The sequence below is a fragment of the Asterias rubens genome, chromosome 11 (assembly GCF_902459465.1).
Source record: "Asterias rubens chromosome 11, eAstRub1.3, whole genome shotgun sequence".
Taxonomy (NCBI): Eukaryota; Metazoa; Echinodermata; class Asteroidea; order Forcipulatida; family Asteriidae; genus Asterias; species Asterias rubens.
In genome coordinates, this window is record NC_047072.1 from 8,867,231 (window position 1) to 8,888,565 (window position 21,335).

Consider the following 21,335-nt stretch of genomic DNA (forward strand, 5'->3'; position numbering starts at 1 on the left):
TCCACACCTCAAAACACCCTTCTACCCAGGGACACTAAAATGTCTTTTTAAATTACAATATTGTGTTGTGTACAAGTTGTATACACTGATGTGTGAAAACCTTGATGAACCTGTTTGATTTTAACCGTCAGAGGCAGAGATCAACAGATATGGGCCCGAGTTCATTGAGTTACTTAAAGGCAGTGTACACTATTGGTAATTGTCAAAGACTAGCCTTCACAGTTGGTGTATCTCAACATAAACATAAAATAACAAACCTGTGAACATTTGAGCTCAATCGGTCATCGAACTTGCGAATAATAATGAACGAAAAAACACCCTTGTCACACGAAGTTGTGTGCTTTTAGATGCTTGATTTCGAGACCTCAAGTTCTAAATCTGAGGTCTCGAAATCAAATTCATGGAAAATTACTTCTTTCTCGAAAACTATGGCACTTCAGAGGGAGTTGTTTCTCACAATGTTTTATACCATCAACCTCTCCCCATTACTCGTCACCAAGAAAGGTTTTATGCTAATAATTATTTTGAGTAATTACCAATAGTGTTCACTGCCTTTAAGCACACAAAAAGTAGCTAAGCAAAACAAAATGATGCTTACCAGACTAAGGTTACCAGCCAACCTACCATGTCAAAGTACAATTTGTAACTGTTACCCTACTCAATTCTGCTAAGCAAACACTTTTTAAGCAATATTTCCAGATTCTCTATGAAATTACAGCCCTGACTATTCACTTCATACACAGCTTCATGAACTCTGACCTTGGCAGACCAACTACGACTCAACTGGATGGTACTACTGTAGACTCAAGTCACATTCCACAAACCGGCCCATCTGAGGCTCCTGCTGACTCACAACGTCCTAAATCTGCTGTTTTGTTCCCAGCGAGTCCAGGTATTGTGGTGGCTCTATCTTCAGTTGCCTCTTGTACATGATTGTTGTGCATGGTGAAGTTTCCGTTTTGAATATAATTTCGGAGGCTGTTCCAAATATGCACGGGGGGAATACTAGCAAATGGGAGCATGTACATGTATATCTTACTACATGTACCTCAGTGGTAGTTGGTTAGACATCTGCTCGAGAATTGCAAAGGTTGTGAGTGTAAATCCTATCAGAGTATGGGTTGTTTTCTTGCCGAACTTTGGAAAGTACTGAGTGTGCTAACACACATTGGTGTAACGGTAAAACCAAATCAGTATTCTTTTTCCCCGATGCAAGTTCAACATCTTTTAAAGCGTTGCAGTACCCACTGCTAAAATATGGGATTCGTACTGCCTCTATCTACATACAATGTACAGTACATGTAACAGGCTATCTCGGTGGTCTACTTGGTAAGACACTGCTCAGGTCATGGGTTCGAATCCCACACAAGTTTGCCTGTGATTTTTTGTATACAGAACTCGGGCAAAGTACTGCTCGTGCACCATGCCAACACACATTTGTGCTTATCCTGTGTTCTTCTTCATCCAATAGCTCCTAAATCTCCAGAGCCGAGAGGTACGACCAAGTTCTTTGGGTTGGCCAAGCTGGACTACCTGTGCCTGTCATTCTGTGATGTGTCAGACCTCTTAGCCAACGTGTTCGTCCGAGACCTTGAGGTGTCCGTCAATGATAGACACAGCAGGACCACGCTGAGGGCAAGGTGAGAAATTAGTTTCATTTTGAGCGGTCCAGTAATACTAAAAATAATTGCAACATTTATAGAGAGCGCTAAATGCATTAGTTTCTAAGTGCTATAGCCAGATTGACAAAACAGATGGGTTTTAAGGAAAGATTTACAAGTGTCAAATGAAGGTGCTGCTTGACCGGCTGCGGGGACGAGAATATTTGCAAGAGAATATTGTGAAAGAAAAAGCACCCTTTTTGCACAACTTTGTCTGCTTTCTGATGCCTAGTAAAAGGCTTCAGATTATTTGAGTGAGAAAATACCTCTTTCTCAAAAACTACATTACTTACGAGGGAGCCGTTTCTCACAATGTGTTATACTGTCAACAGCTCTCCATGGCTTGTAACCAAATAAGGTTTTGTGCTAGCAATCATTTTGAGTAACTATTAAGAGTGTCCAGTGCCTTTAAAGGTTATGTGAGTATTTGTAATTGTATGATTACAGATTGCGAGATTTCTCTATCGAGGATCCTGTAGACAGCAGTGTGTATTCCAAGATCCTCTGTCTTCAAGACCAGACTGCCTTTGATGTCAAGGTAAGCAGTGCATGTTCTAGTTAGTTTTTGTTCTCCAACTTATTCCTCTTCTTACATTTTCTTTGTTTCTTCTTTGTTTCTTTAAGTATCGATTTGTATATTTATATTTTTGTGCCAGTGTAAAGTCTAATCAAACTAAAAACTATCCTTGTTGAGAGCACTCTGGAAATTTGCCCAAACTGAGTTATGACTTTCTCGAAGGAATTATTTTCTCTTGTCTTGTCTTGACTGTTTCTTTTGTTTTGTTCTGTCAAAGTTTGGCATGTTTGGAAAAGGAATAACATGGAAATAAAAGGTGTGAGTTGTGCAGGTGAAAAGAGTGTTTTATTCCAACCTCTTTTGTTAATGGAGCTTACCTGTAATGAGTTACTATATTTTTTAAGTATTTGGTAAGCAGACGGTAGGAAGGTTTACTTACAGATGAACTATTTTCACGTGTAATTAATTGTAATTTTTGCGCTTTCATACAGTTTGGAATTTTCAAGAGGGTTCCAGAGACCAAACGCAAGAGCCCGCCTAAAGCTGCCAGCAGCTTCTCCGAGTCGGATGGAGTGACGTCGTCCCCAACAGGTCCTTCTTCCAGACATGTTCCGGCACCAGACCCAGTACACATTGACTACAGTGTACGATTCAGAGGAGGCCGAATCCAGGCAGTCCTCATGGGGCAGTTCATTAAGAATGTAACAGTAAGTACAAACTTTGAAAGACTTTAGATTGTGTCTAAATTTTATATTCAGATAATTACTGTAAGTAGCTAAACAAAATAATCTAAGAAATTGACAACTTACCGATGTTCAACGGCCAGCTTAAGACTCATCTCACCTTTCATTTTTACGCATTTGGCACATCCCTTGACAGACACATGGATTTCCGACCTTAGGATTTAATATTTGTTGTGCTTATTTTAATAATATATTTGGCAAATAGATTTGAACTATTGCAACTTGTTGAAGGTATAAATAACTTTTACAATTTCCTTTCCAGACTTTCTTTGAGCCGTTTATTAATCAGGAAGGCATTATTCAAGCAAGAGAAACTTCAAGAGTTGCAGTGCAGAAAAAGGTTTGTATATTAACCAACATTCCTTTCATTGTGAACTTGAAAATTCCTACTACAGGCCACTACACGCTATGTTCTGTGCAATCACACCCCAATATCTATAGTATAAATAAGTTAAACTATTGTGTTAAAGGGCACTGGACACTATTGGTAATTACTCAAAATAATTATTAGTATAAAACCTTACTTGGTAATGAGTAATGGAGAGCTGTTGATATTATAAAACATTGTGAGAAACAGCTCCCTCTGAAGTAATGTAGTTTTTGAGAAAAGGTAATTTCTCACTAAAATATTTGAATTTGATTTCGAGACCTCAGAATTAGAATTTGAGGTCTCGAAATCAAGCATCTGAAAGCACACAACTTGTGCAACGAGGGTGTTTTTTCTTCCATTATTCTCTCGCAACTTTGATGACCAATTGAGCTCAAATTTTCACAGGTTTGTTATTTTATGCATATGTTGAGATACACCAAGTGAGAACACTGGTCTTTGCCACTTACCAATAGTGTCCAGTGTCTTTATTACTCATCTATCTGCTCTTCCAACAGATGCAAGACCTCAGTGAGGACGGCATTAAGATCAGTTGGTACATCAACATCCGAGCCCCGGTCATCTTCATTCCTCAGACCCCTCAATCAACGAGCTGCCTCGTCGCTCACCTCGGTGACTTAATGCTGAGTAATCACTATGAGGAGATCGATGTGGACGGTGCAGACTCAAAGGGACTCATTGATCACATGTCATTACAACTCAACTCTATTGAGTTATCAAGGTGAGATACCCATCCCCCCTCTTTGAAGCCCCACCCCCATGAAGACATTATGCTCCATTCAAGAATTTCCGAGTTTTGTCGCAACATGGTCGCAAAGACGCGGAGCGTTTACATCCTTTGCAGTGAGCGAGTGTGTATAAACTGAATAACTTGGCTCGTCAAAATTAATGGATGAGCAGTTAATTTCCCTGTGGCAGTCAGCAGCCCTACTGGGTTGTGCATGATCCATTTGAGTCCACTGTTTTGAAGAGAAACTACATGGAGATAACAGGTTTGAGTTGTCAGATGAAAAGGATGTGTTATTATAGCCACTTCTCTAAAGGAGCTATCCTGCATTGACATAGCATGGATGTAGGATTTGAAACTTTGCATGGTGGAAATACTATATGGAAAGATTTGCGGTAACACCATGTACAATGACTATGAGTTGGGGTGGTTCTTTCTCCAGAAGACGATCAGAGCATACTGATTGAAACTTCGAGTTGAAACTAACGGTTCTTTTCAGAACCACCCCAGATAGTCATTACATGGTGTTACTGCAAGCCTTTCCATGACGTAGCTTGTAGCGATGATTACAATTCAGGCTTTGTGCGATTATGGTTGACACTAAATGAGTGCACTGTATGGGTTGTGGTGGATATAAACAGATTAAACAAATCCAAGTACTGACCATGCAATCATTATTCATCTACCGACAGAACTATTATCAATGATGTTTAATTTCTATATTTGACAGAGGGATTGTCCAACCGAACCAAACGTTAGGAACCCACCGTCTGTTGATAGAGCCAATGAGTTTACGTATGAACCTCAAGCAGGCTGTACCTCCTCACCACGAGTCTACGATACCCATGGACATTAGCGTTATACTCGAACACATTGAGGTAGAATTCATCACTTGTCAGTGTTTCTTTTTTTTGTCTCGTTTTACCGGGGTTGCCAAAGAACTAGTGATCTCCCAGTGTTCTCAACAGACTTTTTTTTTAGGAGGGCGGCATGATGTAATCAAAATGGCGCCCGTCAATATGACGTAATCAAAATGGCGCCCATTTTGATATGACGTCAGCGGACGTGAAAGCAACAAATGCTTGAGAAAACCATTTTCTTAAAATAATGTATTAACCCTTGGGCCTGATGACGCTACCTACCTATTGATGGGCATCGATTTCGGTTGAAGCAACCTTATTTTAAAAACTAAATCAAAACTACAATTTGTTATACATTTTGCTTTGTGCGGGTGATCAGACCATGATCAGACGGTCTTCGTGTGCAATTTTCAAAACGGAAAAAAGATCAAAACCCACATTTTTTGACAATCTTATCCCCAAATTATGGCCCTAAATAATACTTTTTCCATCCAAAACCATTTCCATGAATTAGTGATTAGCGGTTCCGTCGTTAAGAACTTCGGTTGTAATAAAATAATCGAGATTCAATGATCAATGAACTTTGCCCCGCATCGCGCACGCCCTCAATAGGCGATACAACGGGTTATGATTTAGATTTGATTCTCTTGTAGGTGAATATCGGAGAGCAAGACCTGATGTTGATTCTGGCCGTCATCAATGATAACTTGCTGTACAGTCAGTCAGATCAGGCTGAAGAAGGTAATCATGAACCTCCCATACAATCTAGATGGTATTTTTCCTTGCTACGGAATTCCTCCCTCATCAAAGCTGCCAAATAATAATAATAATAATAATAATAAAACCATTCTTATATAGCGCATATCACCGTGAGGTCCCTATGTGTTGTAAAAGGAAATCAACAATTATTGTACAAAGTAAACAGATGTGTTTTTAACCGGGTTTTGAATTGTTCTGATGTCTCAGCCTGTTTGAAAACCTCTGGAAGACTATTCCATAACTGAACTGATGCATATTGGAAAGAGCGGGACCGTACGACTTGGTTTTGAAGATCGCAGATTTCTGGTTGTTTTGTACTCCTGAACTAAGCTTTGAAGATAAACAGGGGCAATACCGTGGATACATTGATAAGTCAGAACCAAAACTTTAAAATGCATAAAGTTCCCTGAAAATGTACCAATCTTTTCCATGTTCTGATAAACAAATTTGTTGTGTCGTAACTGAGCGATTTAGTTGCACCTTATGAACAGGGATAATGATGTTGTAAATTGCCTCGTTCTAACTGCTAGAATATACATGTACATGTACATGTACATGTAGCTAGAAGGAGGTGTTCTTATATTTCTGGTTCTTAAAGGCAGTGGACACTATTGGTAATTACTCAAAATAATTATTAGCACAAAACCCTACTTGGTAACGAGTAATGGGGAGAGGTTGGTAGTATAAAACATTGTGAGAAATGGCTCCCTCTAGAGTGGAGTTGTTTTTGAGAAAGAAGTAATTTTCCACGAATTTGATATCGAGACCTCAGATTTAGAACTTGAGGTTTCAAAATCAAGCATTTGAAAGCACACAACTTTGTGTGACAAGGGTGTTTTTTCTTTCATTATTATCTCACAACTTCGACGACCGATTGAGCTCAAATTTTCACAGGTTTGTTATTTTATGTATATAATGAGATACACCAAGTGAGAAGACTGGTCTTTGACAATTACCAATAGTGTCCAGGGTCTTTAAAATAAGGACTGGTTTATGTTATTATAAAACATCCTGAACACCCTTAACACTTTTGTCTCCATTTATGTAACTCAGAATCAGGGATCGCTATTGCTGAGGTCCACTCTCCACTCCCACCAGGAACTAAGATGTTCTTTGATGACCCCATGACCCCAACGCCGGGCAAGAGTACTACGGTAGTAGATGCAACCAGGAAAGTGTCCGTCCATGCTGAGTTTGTACTACACGGGGTTCATATAACGCTGTTCACTAGCGAGCCACGGCTGGTAAGGTTCTGCTCGTCTATCTCTGTCTGTTTGTTGGGTTGTTTGTTTGTTTGTCATGCTGAGTTTGTACTACACGGGGTTCATATAACGCTGTTCACTAACGAGCCACGGCTGGTACGGTTCTGCTTGCTATCTCTCTGTCTGTCTGTTTGTTTGTTAGGGTGTTTGTTTGTACTGTCTTCAGTGTCTTTAGTTCACCAGGGGTCAAGATGCTTGTGACGCATACCAAATTGATTATGTTTTACTTGTTACCACCTGCGTAAGCTTTCCTGCCAACACCCAAGTGGCTATGAGCGCCGAAGGCTTGTTTACCAAGTGGTCTTAAACAGCGATTTAAAACCAATGAAAAACTACCACATAGTGACATCTACATGTACCAATCAAGTGCATATACATGTACATGTATATTCTCCACATTTATAAATATATTTTGATATGAGTTACACTTAAGAGTAACACTTTACTTTACTCGTTGTTGTTACTTGACAGCCAATGGGAGGTCAGGGATTAGACCAACGTGATCTACGCTTCGGTCTGTCCAGTTTCCAGCTACAGGAGGTGAAAGCGTCGGCATCCATGTTCACCGGCGGGTCGGTGGAGGTACGAGCCTCAATGCTGAGCGTCACACTGGATGACATCAGACCCAAGAGCCCTCTTGCTATTAAAAGGTGAAGTTGCAATGTGTTTTAAGAAAGTGGAAATATATCTGCATGTCCTCAAACCAAAGCTGTAAATTGCCTGCTAGGAACTAATTGGTTATGAACTGATGAAAGATGCTACGTCAGATTTTTGGCCGATTTGACCCAAAAATTTTGATTTAAAATTCAATAGGTATTTTGATGGGGGTCGAGAAAGTTACAAGCTTTCATTTGAGCCATTGCTCAAAAAAGTCCGCCAATTATTAGTAGCAGTGAAATAAAGTGCTCAAAATTTTCGGGATCCTGACAACATATCGCGTGACTAGGGGTGTATGTGTTTTATAAGAAACGCTTTAAATTTTTATCATGGTTCCTTACCATTAAAAGTTGAACTTTTTTCATTAGAGCGGGTGATACTCTTTGAAATACTCTTTAATGGAAATTTCCTAAATATAATTATCAAAAAGTTCTTGAACCAAAAATGCTGATAACAGATCAGTGAACAATGACTTTTGATATTAATGATATACATTAGCAAAGTATTTGCTGCTGAAAATATGTTTTCCACAGAACTCCAGTGACTCCTCTAGCTTCTTCGGGTGCTGTTTAATCATTGCATTTGTGTTACTGTGTAGTTCCCCTGTCCATGACAATAGAAGAGTACATGTAGTTTGTGACTATCCAATGTATGCGATTATTTTGCAGTATGCTTCTGAAGTCTGGAAGGAAAGGAAACAAGAGGCCAAGCAATGGAGATGCACAGCAGTCCCCAATGATCTCCATCACGTACTCTCGCAATGAACTCAGCGACCAACAAGGTAAGATTATGATTCATTATTACATGGCTGGTTTCATCGGTGTTGTACTGATTTCATTTGGAACATTGAGCCCATCTGTAAAAGGAGTGGTTGTCAACACACTTTCATGGATTAGAAGAAAAAAAAACCTGTTTCACCCAGTTGTCACAGTCTCAAATCAACAGACCACATTTGGGCAAGACCGTAGTTGCTTTGTCCTTCGGATGGGACCTACATGTAAAAGCTGTTGGTCTTGTGTATTGTGTAATGCAAGTATAAGAACCTCGTGCACTTATCGAAAAGAGAAGGGGTTCGCCCCGGTGTTCCTGGGCCCAATTTCATAGAGCTGCTAAGCACAAAAATTTGCTTAGCATGAAATTTCTTCCTTGATAAATTTGGCTGGTAATCCCTGATTTTATCGAGGAAGAAATTTCATGCTAAGCAAATTTTTGTGCTTAGCAGCTTTTTGAAATTGGGCCCTGGTTTGATTGGCTGCATATTGGACCTCAGCACCTTGTAAACCATGAAAGGGGTAGGTCTCATACAAGCAAAATCCCCACATACCTTGTAGGGAATACTAAATGTTGAGGCACCTTGAGTGTCACTTCATGTAAGTGCCTGTCATGAGCACTGTATAAGAAGCCATTAGTAAAAAGCATGTATATGTTTACACAGACATGAAACAAACAGCTGTTTGGGAGATTTATAATGCATTGATCCTGTGACTTGACTCTACAGTGGAATTCACCATTGATGGTGTGAGAATCAACATCTTTGTACATTACCTTCTGGCCGTCCAGCATTTCTTCAGTAGTGCCAGGGCTAAGCCTAGGATCATGTCACCAACAAGCTCCTTCCCAGGGGCCACCGCCAGAGAGGCATCAAGGTAAAGAAAGATCATACGACCTGTACAACGTTTATTGGGATGATATTTATTAACATAATTTTCCGCTTCAGCAGCATTTCTCTGGCATCTGCTACTGTACCCCTTTGTGTTAAAACCTCAAACAATAATCACTCATTCAAAAAGTCTCTCAAAACAAACTTCATGTCATGAACATTTAGCTCCTCTGAATAATTTACGTTTTGGTCCCTTCCCCTTTTTGTTTTCTCTTCCGTTGTCACAGGGGCTTGAGCTTCTTTGGTGGCAATATGTGTTTCTACTTGCCAGGTAGATTATGTTCTTGTGAGAACTTGTCTTGCTTTATATTCTACTACCACAGGGTAGATTTTTTTTCAGTTATACTGGTGTTCTTTTCTATTCTTATGTAGGTCTGCAAGTGTACCAGGTCAAAGTTCAACACCCCCAGAGCTCAGGAAGGGTACACTAAGGGTCACAGGTTATATCAGGAAGCCCGAGGTCGTATTGTTTGATGACCCCACCAGTGAGAACAGCCAGGTGTTGGTAATGAAGGTATGTTAACCCACGCTGTATCAAACTCTTAAAATACATAGACAATAACAATGATAAGACGTTCTTATAGAGTGAATTTCAGTTCTGGGAGAACTCTCAGTGCGCTATAGACGATGTGACCTATGATTACATTCAAACCGCCCTCTGTTGAAAAAAACACTGTATACGTCATGTTTCGCCGGCCAAAAAGATGCGTAGTCATGGTAAGATTGCATACACTTTCTAGCTGGCTGCCAAAACACAAAGGTTTTGCCCGGCGGTATGCACGCGAATCATGTTATGGTTTTCGTGTGACGTCAGAGGTCACATCGTCTATACAAACAATATGAAATAACACAATACATGTGTAATGGGTAATCTACAAATAACCTTAACAATTAAAGACACTGGACACTATTGGTAATTGTCAAAGACCAGTCTTCTCACTTGGTGTATCTCAACATATGCATAAAATAACAAACCTGTGAAAATTTGAGCTCAATTGGTCGTCAAAGTTTCTATGTACTGTTTCTATGTACTGTTTAATTCTCACAATTGTTTTTTTTTATAACAGTGCGGAATAAACGTTTTATTGAATTGAATTGAATTGAATTGAATTGAATTGAATTGAATTGAATTGAATTGAATTGAATTGAATTGAATTGAATTGAAGTTGCGAGATAATAATGAAAGAAAAAACACCCTTGTCACACATAGCTGTGCGCTTTCAGATGCTTGATTTAGAGACCTCAAATTCTAAATCTGAGGTCTTGAAATCAAATTCTTGGAAAATTATTTCTTTCTCGAAAACTATGTCACTTCAGAGGGAGCCGTTTCTCACAATGTTTTATACCATCATTCTCTCCCCATTGCTTGTTACCAAGTAAGGTTTTATGCTAATAATTATTTTGAGTAATCACCAATAGTGTCCACTGCCTTGAGCAAACAGGTACAGGTACATGTAGCATATGTATTTTGAAGAGAACTTTACGGTAAAGAATACATCAAGAACCAGGTGATATAGAAAGGTTTGCGGTGAGAACTAGATGATAACAAGTATGACACTGCAGAGGGATTTAAGAATCAGAGATTGTAGGCAATGGTCCCTAAAGAGTCTATGCATTTGCATTGAGACAACGAATAACAATTACAATTCGTTCAGTCTTCCATGCGCTGACTCAAGCAAATTGTATTTCAGTGAGAAATTACCTCTTTCTCAAAAGCTACGTTACATCAGAGGGAGCTGTTTCTCACAATGTTTTTTATCTTCCAGTACGCGATAATCCACCAATCAGATGCTCGATAGGTGGTATAAAAACCTACATGCTACTTCCAGGTTTTTTATTGCACAGTGCATATTGTGAGTGTCAATGCGTTACGCTCCGTATACGGACAGTGCAAAATTACATTCTAAACTTTGTACGCGTGCATGCTGTTCATCGCGAAACAATGTTCTTAAAGTTTAAACTTTGCACAATGCATGTAAGCCTGGAAGATAAATTTGTTATAACACGCGCGCTTGTGTGATAAATCTAATGATCAAATTATTATTAATAGTAATAATAATAAATAATAATAACAATAATAAATAATAATAATAACTTCTCATACTATCAGCAGCTCTCCATTGTTTGTTACCAAGAAAGTCTTGATGCTAGTAATTGTTTTTTAGTTGTTACCAACAGTGTCCTTTGCCTTTAATTTGTGGTTCTTCTGTGTCTGTTTTGTTTCCAGCTTGGTGCTTCGTTGGCCTACCATGCAGACATAGCTGAAGAGAATGCTGTAGCTAATATTACTGATATTGAGATCTACTCGGGTGTGTACTCCCGCCTCCTACAGACAGCATACAGGGTAAGGGACGGTTGTTGTTCTTAGTTTCGGGTTTCAACAAAGACAAATTTACTAAGATTTATTAAGATAATGAAAGTAGAAAGCTTCCCTGAAAATATTACGTGCTGAGGTGCTGTAGTTTTTGGAACAATGTCATGAAAATAATGTTGGTCTCATGAGACCAAAATTATTTTAAGCATTTACAAACGTATGTTCGTTACATTGTTTTACTCATTTCTCAAAAACTACAGCAGCTCAGTAAGTAATATTTGAAGGGAAGCTTTCCACTCTCATTATCCTCAAACCCTGTAAGCTTAATATAAATCTATGGACATTTTGAAAAAGTACCCAAATCCGTTAACTGGGAGGCAAGTCCAATCCATTATCTTGCTCAAGGACACAAGTGTTAAGACCAGGACTCAAACTCGCTCTGCAGAAACACCAGGCTTTGAAACCAGTGTTTAAAACCGCTCGGACACGACACACCACTATTTTGTTACCTTGTTCTAAACCGAACTATTGAATCTGCAGGTATTGGATCCTTGTGCATTGACATTTACAAGATCAGTGAGTGCTACCAGAGAGGAAGCGATGGCAGTAGACATGACGGATGTCAAGCTTCATGTCTCACCAAGGATTGTTTACATTCTACATGGAGTCATTGAGGCACTCAACTCTGTCCGACAGGTAGGTACTATTTTGGGTGAATTTGATTTGTTTCCCCATGTGTTCCGGGGGGTTCAACTCATGGTAGCCACAAAACAAGGAACGCTGCTGTGTTTTTCGCTCGCACTCTTAACGTCAAAGGCTGTTGCGGAGCGGTGTGTACACAGACAGCATTGTTGTCTGCTGAATTGGAGTGTACGTGTTTGTGTAGGCACTATTTAAATATTTTACGCCAAGTTGTTTTTCAGGACAAAATTTCTTTTCTGGTTGCCTGAAATGTTTCATAAATGATAAATCTGTGTATTAGTTTGTAGTTTTTGTACTCCCGTTGAAATCAACTTGTCCCCTGCCATAACATCATTACAACTGGGCATCCATCAGAGACCTGGGCCCAATTTCATAGAGCTGCTAAGCACAAACATTTGCTTAGCATGAAATTTCTTCTTTGAAAAAAAAACAGGATTACCAACCAAATTTCTATTCGTTGCATATTGCTTGTTACTGGTATTCAGCTGTTGTTTGCTTATCCTGAGTATCACATGGAAATTTGGTTGGTAGTCCTGTTTTTATCAAGGAAGAAATTTCATGCTAAGCAAATTTTTGTGCTTAGCAGCTCTATGAAATTGGGCCCTGCTCGCATGCTGGGGCTGTGATGACTGACACTGGGGGCAGACATGAGTAAGATTACTCACTCTAGTTGACAACCCGTCTTTTTGTATGTTTCCCCGACAGAAGCCCACAGCAAGTCGTCATCTGATAGACTACGAGCCAGAGGACATGTGGACACCTAAACCAATCTTCTCCCATGGCTTCCACAAACGAAAAGGTATAGCTGCAAAAAATAATAGCGAAAAACAGTTTTAAATTTCTTGCATTTGTGTAAAGTTGTGCTTTTGAATTCCTGAGAGCAATTTGTTTTTTATAAGCTTGTAGTGGCATATACAATTCTGTTCACCTGTATAGACTTGTGTACAATTTTTTTCTAGGTAGCATGAAGAACATGGTGGACTTTGCCCCCGCACCAGACCCGTCCAGCGCCCAGCAGAAGCTGATTATCCAGTTGCCTAGAGTCCAGATCATGTTGGAGCTAGAGGAGATCAAGGAACATGTAGCCATGCTGTGTGTACGCAGTGGACTCCAGGCTACCGTATGCGACTGGAACCAAAGTGTAAGTACAAGAATGGGGGACTTTTGAACACTAGGTGGCAGCAGACTTACCAGGTCAATTTCCATTGTTTACATAGTTCTGAGCATGCGCACATTTCCGAGAACAATGGATTTTACCTGGTAAGTCTGCTGCCACCAAGCGTCCAAAAAGTCTCCCATTGAATAGAATTTATATTTGCATCGGGGGATAAAGAAGATTAACATTGGTGTTAGCACTGTACTTTCAAAAAATTTGTGAAAAAAAATCATGCACATATTTTTTCATTTGGAATTCAAACCCTCGACCTTTACAGTTCTAGAATAGATATCATACCACTAAACCACTGAGCTAGCCCAATGGCTAGAAGCAGTTTGAATCATTATGTAGTAGTGGGTGCCACACGATTTAATAGATGTTAAATTTTCTCTTAACACCTCTTTAAAGGGTGTATGTACTTTTTGTAGGACAAAAAAACACAATGTCCACAGATTTACACTAAACTCACACAGTTTGAAGATGATGATAGTAGAAAGCTTCCCTGAAAATATTACGTCTGAGGTGCTGTAGTTTTGGGAAATGAGTAATGTCATGAAAATAATTTTGGTCTCGTGAGACCAAAATTATTTTAAGCATTTACAAATGTATTTTCATGACATTGTTTTACTCATTTCTGAAAAACTACTGCACCTCAGTAAGTAATATTTGAAGGAAAGCCTTCCCCTATCATTCTCTTCAAACCCTGTAAGTGTAATGTTAATCTATGGACATTTTGAAAAAGTACCCAAATCCTTTAATGAGAAGGAGTGCAAAAGCAGATTTTGTTATTGAATTTGTGTTGCTATTTGTATTTGTTTCTAGCTGAAGGTAACGTCAGAGGTTTCTCTAGAGGTTCTTGTCTACAATGAGAAAGTCAGCTTGTGGGAACCTCTAGTTGAGCCAGTCATGGAGCAGGAGAAAGTCTACAGGCCCTGGGAACTCATGGTCAAGGTAAATTAAATCCAATTTGAATTAATCTGAATCCATACATAAAGAAATCTTTTACAAAATGAAACATATTTTTTATTTTCAAATATCAATTAAGGTTCAAAACCAGTTTTAGTAATTTTGTTTGTTTGTTCAACCCAAATTTATTTGAAACTTACCCGATCAGTTTCCCTCGTGGTTTATTACTTGATATTTGAAATAAAAAAGTTGCATCCCCTTAAGATGACCTTTAACCTGCCGCTTCCCAGGTAAACTTGGGTGTGAGCTCTGGCTATATGGCAGTTACAGGTTGTATGGCTTATGCTGGCACCCCAAACAATGATTTCCTGGAGACCACCAACGTAAGGGCTAGGTAGATAAGTTGGTAGAGGAGGACGAAGGTTCAAGTCTTGCTGCATTTCTTAAAATCATTGGTGTATTAAACATTTAATCTTCTTGAAATTTCAGAGAGTCTTAAAAAGTGTTGGCTGCTTATATAACTACTGTAATAAGCAGCTTTTTAAAGGGTCTATGTAACTTTTCTAGGACAAAAAACACAATGTCCACAGATTTACACTAAACTTACACTTGGGAGTGTCGTGGCCGAGCGGTTAAGAGCACCGAATTCAAACTCTGGTGTTTCTGATCAGCAGAGTGTGGGTTCGATTCCCCAGCCGTGACACTTGTGTCCTTAAGCCAGACACATAACCATTGCTTCGTCCTTCGGATGGGACGTAAAGCCGTTGGTCCCGTGTGTTGTGTAAAACGCATGTAAAAGAACCCAGTGCACTTATCGAAAAGAGAAGGGGTTCGCCCCGGTGTTCCTGGCTGGATTGGCAGCATATTGCGCCACAGCACCTTGTAAACCATTACATGGCGCTTAAGGATTAGGTCTTATATCTCAAAAAAACCCCACTCCTTGCAGTAATAATACCTGGCGCTTTGTATCCTTTGGCAAAAGGCGCGTTATAAATACGGTTATTATTATTAGTATTATTATTATTATTATTATTATTATTACACAGTTTGAAGATAATGATAGTAGAAAGCTTCCCTGAAAATATAACTTGCTGAGGTGCTGCAGTTTTGGGGAAATGAGTAAAACAATGTCATGAAAACAATGTCATGAAAATTATTTTAATCATTTACAAATGTATTTTTATGACATTGTTGTACTCATTTCTCAAAAACTACAGCACCTCAGTAAGTAATATTTAAAGGGAAGCTTTCCACTATCATTATCTTCAAACCCTGTAAGTTTAATTTAAATCTATGGACATTTTGAAAAAGTACCCAAATCCTTTAAAACTTTGCTCTACATGGTTCTCTATTTCTCACCCACAGGTGACCAGAGCAGAGGGCCACCCAATCATCTGCACCAGCCTGTATGACACCAACCCCTGCAGTCAACGGGACAGTATTGATGGGGCGCTACCCCTGATCAAACCGTTCGGGGCGTACCCGGCCACCGAGAGTGACACAGAGAGTGACTCTCAGGATGAGAATGAGCTGGAATGGGACGGACATTACAGCAGCAGCTTCCTAAGTAGTGGTAAGTGGTAACACTCGACTCGCCAGAAAGAAAAGAAATATGAAAGAAAAAACACCATGGTCACACGAAGTTGTGTGCTTTCAGATCCTTGATTTCAAGACCTCAAAATCTAAATCTGAGGTCTCAAAATCAAATTTGTGGAAAATACTTCTTTCTCGAAAACTACGTCACTTCAGAGAGAGCTGTTTCTCACAATGTTTTATACTGTCAACCTCTCCCCATTACTCGTAATCAAGAAAGGTTTTATGTTAATAGTTATTTTGAGTAATTACCAATAGTGTCCACTGCCTTTAAATAGCCAGAAATGTTTATAGATTCTTACACCATACATGTCCATAGGAACTAGTAGTTCAGCTTTTGTGGTGAAACAAAGCTTCCTACTTTTTTTTCCCATTGACCAAATATCACACCTGTTACATAAGGATGCTTTACTGGCTTATATAATTCAGATTCTTTGATTGTGGTTTTATTTTCCGTTGTAGACATCGGCAGTCCGATGGAAGGCGAGAAACAATTTCAGTCAGAGACCAAATCAGAAGAGGAAGATATCGACGAGAGCGACTCGGAGGGATTCTTTGATAAAGCCAAGGATTTCTTCCACGACATCTTCTCCAGCGACACCGACGAGGAGGAGGAAGGTGCCAAGAAAGACAACGACCTCAGGAGAAACTCTTCCCTGGAGGGAGGGAGGACAGATAGTGGAATAGCCTCCTTGGCTCGGCCGACTGCAGCTTCTTCGGTAGCAGGCAGTAGCAATGCAAGCAGAGGTAACTTTTTGAATCGGCTGGGCCCAATCGCATAAGCCTTTTTGAGGTATTGCGGCCAAGATAGGAGTCTACTGTTTGGTTTGGGTGTTAACAGACAAATTTGCCCAAACCAAATAGTGTTGTAGTTTTGTGTCCGCCATATCTCAAAATGGCTTATAGAGCTGCTCGAGCAAAACAATTTGGTCTAACAATTTTCTCCTGACGATGACTAGAGCAAGCTAGTCGAAACGTTGAGACCAATTCAGAACTGACTCCGCGGCAGTACAGCTAAAGTAGTAGTCGAGTATATTTTCTATACCATCCGCCCTGGTAATAGTTAAAAAGCAGGACAGTTCTTTTCAGAACTGAGATGTCTCCCGAACCTCCCATTATCTACTCCGCGGCAGTAGAATAAAGCAAGACAGTTCTCTAAGAACAACTCTACCTGGCAAGTAGATACACACATGGTGTTACCGCAAACCAAATATACATTGATACCTCACCATGCAATGCCTCAAATCCTATACAATTTTCAGCTAAGCATGATTTGAAGCTTTGCATGGTGGAAGTATAACTAGGAGTGGTTTGCAGGAACGCCTTGTTGATACATGTATCTCTCTTTGAGTTGTGTTGGTTCTGAAAAGGACCAGTGGTTAATGACTCAACGTTTAGATCAGTATCTCTTGAAGATGACCAGAGCATACTGATCAAAACAATGAGTCGTTACCCAACAGTTCTTCTTAGAACCAATACTACTCCCAAGATGCTACCCACACTTGGTGATAGAGCCTTCACTACTGCCGCTCCCAAACTGTGGAATAAACTCCCAATAGCTCTTCGTAATCAACAATCTGTCAATATGTTCAAAACACTGCTCGAAACTCACCTGTTCTGTTAACAACATCTCTGTCAAGCGCATTTGAACATGTATATGGAAAATGCGCTATAAAAATACATTATTATTATAGTTGAGAAAATAGAATTAGCTGTTGCAAACAACTTACCAACCAAATGGACCGAGAGTATAAATGCAAAAAATAGTTAATAGCCTGACGTTATTATTATAGTTACTCAAAAATAGATATTGACATGGTTTTATACCGCAAAACTTTCGTAATTTTCAGCTAAGCAAAGTTAAACAGGAAAACCAGTCAAAGATGGGTCTTTGTGGTTGGTTACCTTATCACTGGCGATTGTGGGGCTAATACCTACCGGAATGTTCAAACACACCAGGAACAGGCACACTTTTTCAAACTATTCCTAAAAAATAGATGTTAAATTTGCATTGGGGATATAGAATGTTAATAAGGGAATCAATGTGTGGTGAAGAGGTTTTCAACTAGTGGTTTAATCCCAACGAGGCCTGGTTCTTGATAATTTTACCGAGACGAAGTCGAGGTAAATTAACAAGAACCAGGCCTCGGCGGGTTTAAACCACTAGTTGAAAACCGATTCAACACACTTTGATTCCCATTCATAAATACCTTTTCGGTCAAAAAACATCAACACTTATGGTCAAAAAGTAAAATAAATGCAACAATTTTAATTTTTCAATGATCTCTTTCAACACAACACCCCTCCAGCTATGAAATGGTAAGGCCCAGTCAAGGCCCTCGGGTAAACAACTCCTTTAAAGGGAATGCTGTCTGCGTCGCGCATATCGCGTGATGTGGCACAACTGTCTCGGCCGTTGCTCTCGACCAATAGGAATGAAGAAACTGTCTTATAAGAACAGGTGCAAGGTCGCGTGTCACGCCCATGTTTCAACACTTTTTACTGGTCATAAACAAAGGTTTATACACACCCACGTGACGCGCTCTCCACCAATAGGAATAGCGAAACTGTCTGAGGTATTTATGAATTTTGGTTTAACATCGGTGAAAGGGTAAAACAAAAAAATAAAGATTCCTATAATGGTGATTTTCGACACTCAACTAGCCATCCGGAGAATATTTTGGAGAATATTTTGACATGTTCTGGTTGTTTTAACATATGATTTGGCCAACAGCTCCTAAATTACTACATTGTACTATCCATTTTTCCCTGGTAGATGAAACAGACTCGGACCTGACCTCTCTAGAACCTGAATCTCAAGCCACTTACGTCATCATCAACTCAGTAGACCGTATGGAGATCTCTGCTACCCCGGTCACCATCAGCGTCCTGACTGACCTCACCGGAGCCTTCACCACCAAGCCAGAGCCTAAGATAAGACTCATGGCGCAGGAGATGTCCGACTTGAAGATTATCAACACCACAGGACTCAAGGCAAAGATGCTCATACCAGCTGAGCTCATAGTAAGTTCTGTTAGCTTTCTATGTATTGGTCAATGTACCCTTCCCATGAAATATGCTTATTACATTCACGCATGCGTACAGACCATGTTGGTTGGCAAACGCCATAGAGTTGTGCACTGAGCAGACGTGCAATCGCGTCTGCGTCATGCAGCCATTAGTCGTGTACAAAACAGCGCGATGTTCCCTCATTTTGCCAACATATTTCATGGGAAGGGTCTATTGTCATATTGTACTATTTTCCAACAACAGTATGGAATAAACGTCTGATTGAGTTGAATAGAGTAAGTCTCTTTGTTTCCATAATCATGGTGCCGCTTGCCACGGATTTCTTTGCTGGGGTCGATTTAACGAAGATAGTTCCAACTTAGGACTAGTCCTATGATTTAAAGGAGTTATTAAAAACCTAAGGCTAGTCCTAAGTTAAGACAAGTGAAGCCGGGTTCATGTGAATGCGAATGCGATACGAATTTTGAAATCACAAATTCGAAGCGAATAATTCGCTCTTGCAAAACATTCACAGCGAAAACAGGGCTCTACAGGTAACTGCAAAATTTGCTTTGCATTCACATTTGCAGGAAGTCTTTACCGGGCTTTAATCTTCCTAACTCGAGATAAGACTAGTCTTTACTCTTTGTGAAATCCACCCCTAATGGCGCACAAAGCAATTGAATAAAAAATGACTATTCCTTGTAGTAATTGAAACCGTTTTGTTTGACAGAGCTCTACAGATGCTGTTGGAGTTACCCTAGAACCTGTCGGTGAAGACCAACCTGATCATTCTGGAGGGGCAATCGGGACATTGGACGAGAGGTAAGAGAGAATAATGTGTTAATTTTGTTATCCATTAAATTTGAATGTCTGGGCCTAGGTTAAGACACCAGACTCGCACTCTGGTGTTTCTGCTCAGTAGAGTGCGGGTACGAGTCCCGATCGTGACACCTGTGTCCTTAAGCAAACACTTAACCATGATGCTTCGTCCTTTGGATGGGATGTAAAGCCGATGGTCCCGTGTGTTGTGTGTAATGCATGTAAAAGAACTAGGTGCACTTATTATAAAGAGAAGGGGTTCGCCCCAGTGTTTCTGGTTTGATTGGCTGCATATTGCGCCATAGCACATTGTAAACCATTACATGGTGCTATGTAAAAGGAGAAGGTCTCATAAATCAAATATATTCCCTCTACCTCTACTGGCCAGGCTTCGGATTGATGACACCCAAGCCTATTCCCTCTACCTCTACTGGCCAGGCTTCGGATTGATGACACCCAAGCCTATTCCCTCTACCTCTACTGGCCAGGCTTCGGATTGATGACACCCAAGCCTATTCCCTCTACCTCTACTGGCCAGGCTTCGGATTGATGACACCCAAGCCTATTCCCTCTACCTCTACTGGCCAGGCTTCGGATTGATGACACCCAAGCCTACCTCCGTATGGACTGTAAGAAGGGGTAAAGCCCGGTTCATACATGTACTTCCTGCGAATGCGAATGCGATACGAATGATGACGTCACAAATTCACAATGAATAATTCGCAGCAGTTCAACTTTGTTCAACTCACTTGCGAATATCGCTGCGAAAGGAGGGTTGTGACGTCAAATTCGCTTCGCATTCGCATTCGCAGGAAGTATGAACCGGGCTTAACCCTTGTTCAGCCCTAGGAGTAGAGGGCAACAGCCTCTGGAAAAAAATAGATGTACTGTACATGTACATGTAGCCCACACCTTGAAGTAGCCTTCAGGCCTTGTGTGTCTGGGGACTTGCATGAAAAATAAAATAGGAAAAGAACTGAACGTTGAAGTGCTACTGGGTGACAAATATGAGGGCTATTAAGAAGCCACTTATTATTACATACCGGGATTGCGATAGATCGAATGGCTGCCATTGTTGTTGTCGCAAATCTGGCTTGCCATGGCTCAAAACACAGTCCTGCCAATTTCAAACAAGGTGAATTAACAGCAGGTTAAAAAAAATTGTCCTATGTACGGTCCTATACGCTGGTTGTCCTGGACTTATTTTGAAAAGGTCCCTAATCAAAAGTAAAGCTTTATCAAACTGTAAGTCCAAGTTAAGTGAAGAAGGAGATTGACTCAATTAAATATGTTAAAGGGTCTGGGTACTTTTGTAGGACAAAAAAACACAATGGCCACAGATTTTACATTAAACTTGCACAGTTTGAAGATAATGATGGTAGAAAGCTTCCCTGAAAATATTACTTACTGAGGTGCTGTAGTTTTTTGAGATATGAGTAAAACAATGTCTTGAAAATAATTTTTGTCCCAGTGATCATGAGACGAAAATTATTTTAGCATGTACATGTAAAAATGTACTTTCATGGCATTGTTTTACTCATTTCCCCAAAACTACAGCACTTCAGCAGCTAATATTTTATGGTACGCTTTCTACTATCA

At 39.9% G+C, this 21,335-nt stretch overlaps 1 protein-coding gene across 2 annotated transcripts in view; it reads left to right on the top strand.

Moving 5' to 3' along the window:
- The window catches only part of LOC117296312 (vacuolar protein sorting-associated protein 13A-like), a 108,315-nt gene that overhangs the window by 44,963 nt on the left and 42,017 nt on the right, over positions 1 to 21,335 (top strand). For both annotated transcript variants that reach the window (XM_033779160.1, XM_033779161.1), the window contains exons 27-48: positions 744 to 892; positions 1,472 to 1,640; positions 2,109 to 2,199; positions 2,670 to 2,885; positions 3,184 to 3,261; positions 3,807 to 4,030; positions 4,767 to 4,914; positions 5,550 to 5,637; positions 6,709 to 6,899; positions 7,389 to 7,567; positions 8,243 to 8,355; positions 9,073 to 9,220; positions 9,607 to 9,748; positions 11,462 to 11,578; positions 12,089 to 12,244; positions 12,956 to 13,049; positions 13,210 to 13,391; positions 14,229 to 14,357; positions 15,678 to 15,885; positions 16,368 to 16,652; positions 18,682 to 18,929; positions 19,648 to 19,739. In XM_033779160.1, coding sequence (XP_033635051.1) covers positions 744 to 892; positions 1,472 to 1,640; positions 2,109 to 2,199; positions 2,670 to 2,885; positions 3,184 to 3,261; positions 3,807 to 4,030; positions 4,767 to 4,914; positions 5,550 to 5,637; positions 6,709 to 6,899; positions 7,389 to 7,567; positions 8,243 to 8,355; positions 9,073 to 9,220; positions 9,607 to 9,748; positions 11,462 to 11,578; positions 12,089 to 12,244; positions 12,956 to 13,049; positions 13,210 to 13,391; positions 14,229 to 14,357; positions 15,678 to 15,885; positions 16,368 to 16,652; positions 18,682 to 18,929; positions 19,648 to 19,739 — 3,447 coding nt within the window. The remainder of the gene's footprint in view (positions 1 to 743; positions 893 to 1,471; positions 1,641 to 2,108; positions 2,200 to 2,669; positions 2,886 to 3,183; positions 3,262 to 3,806; positions 4,031 to 4,766; positions 4,915 to 5,549; positions 5,638 to 6,708; positions 6,900 to 7,388; positions 7,568 to 8,242; positions 8,356 to 9,072; positions 9,221 to 9,606; positions 9,749 to 11,461; positions 11,579 to 12,088; positions 12,245 to 12,955; positions 13,050 to 13,209; positions 13,392 to 14,228; positions 14,358 to 15,677; positions 15,886 to 16,367; positions 16,653 to 18,681; positions 18,930 to 19,647; positions 19,740 to 21,335) is intronic.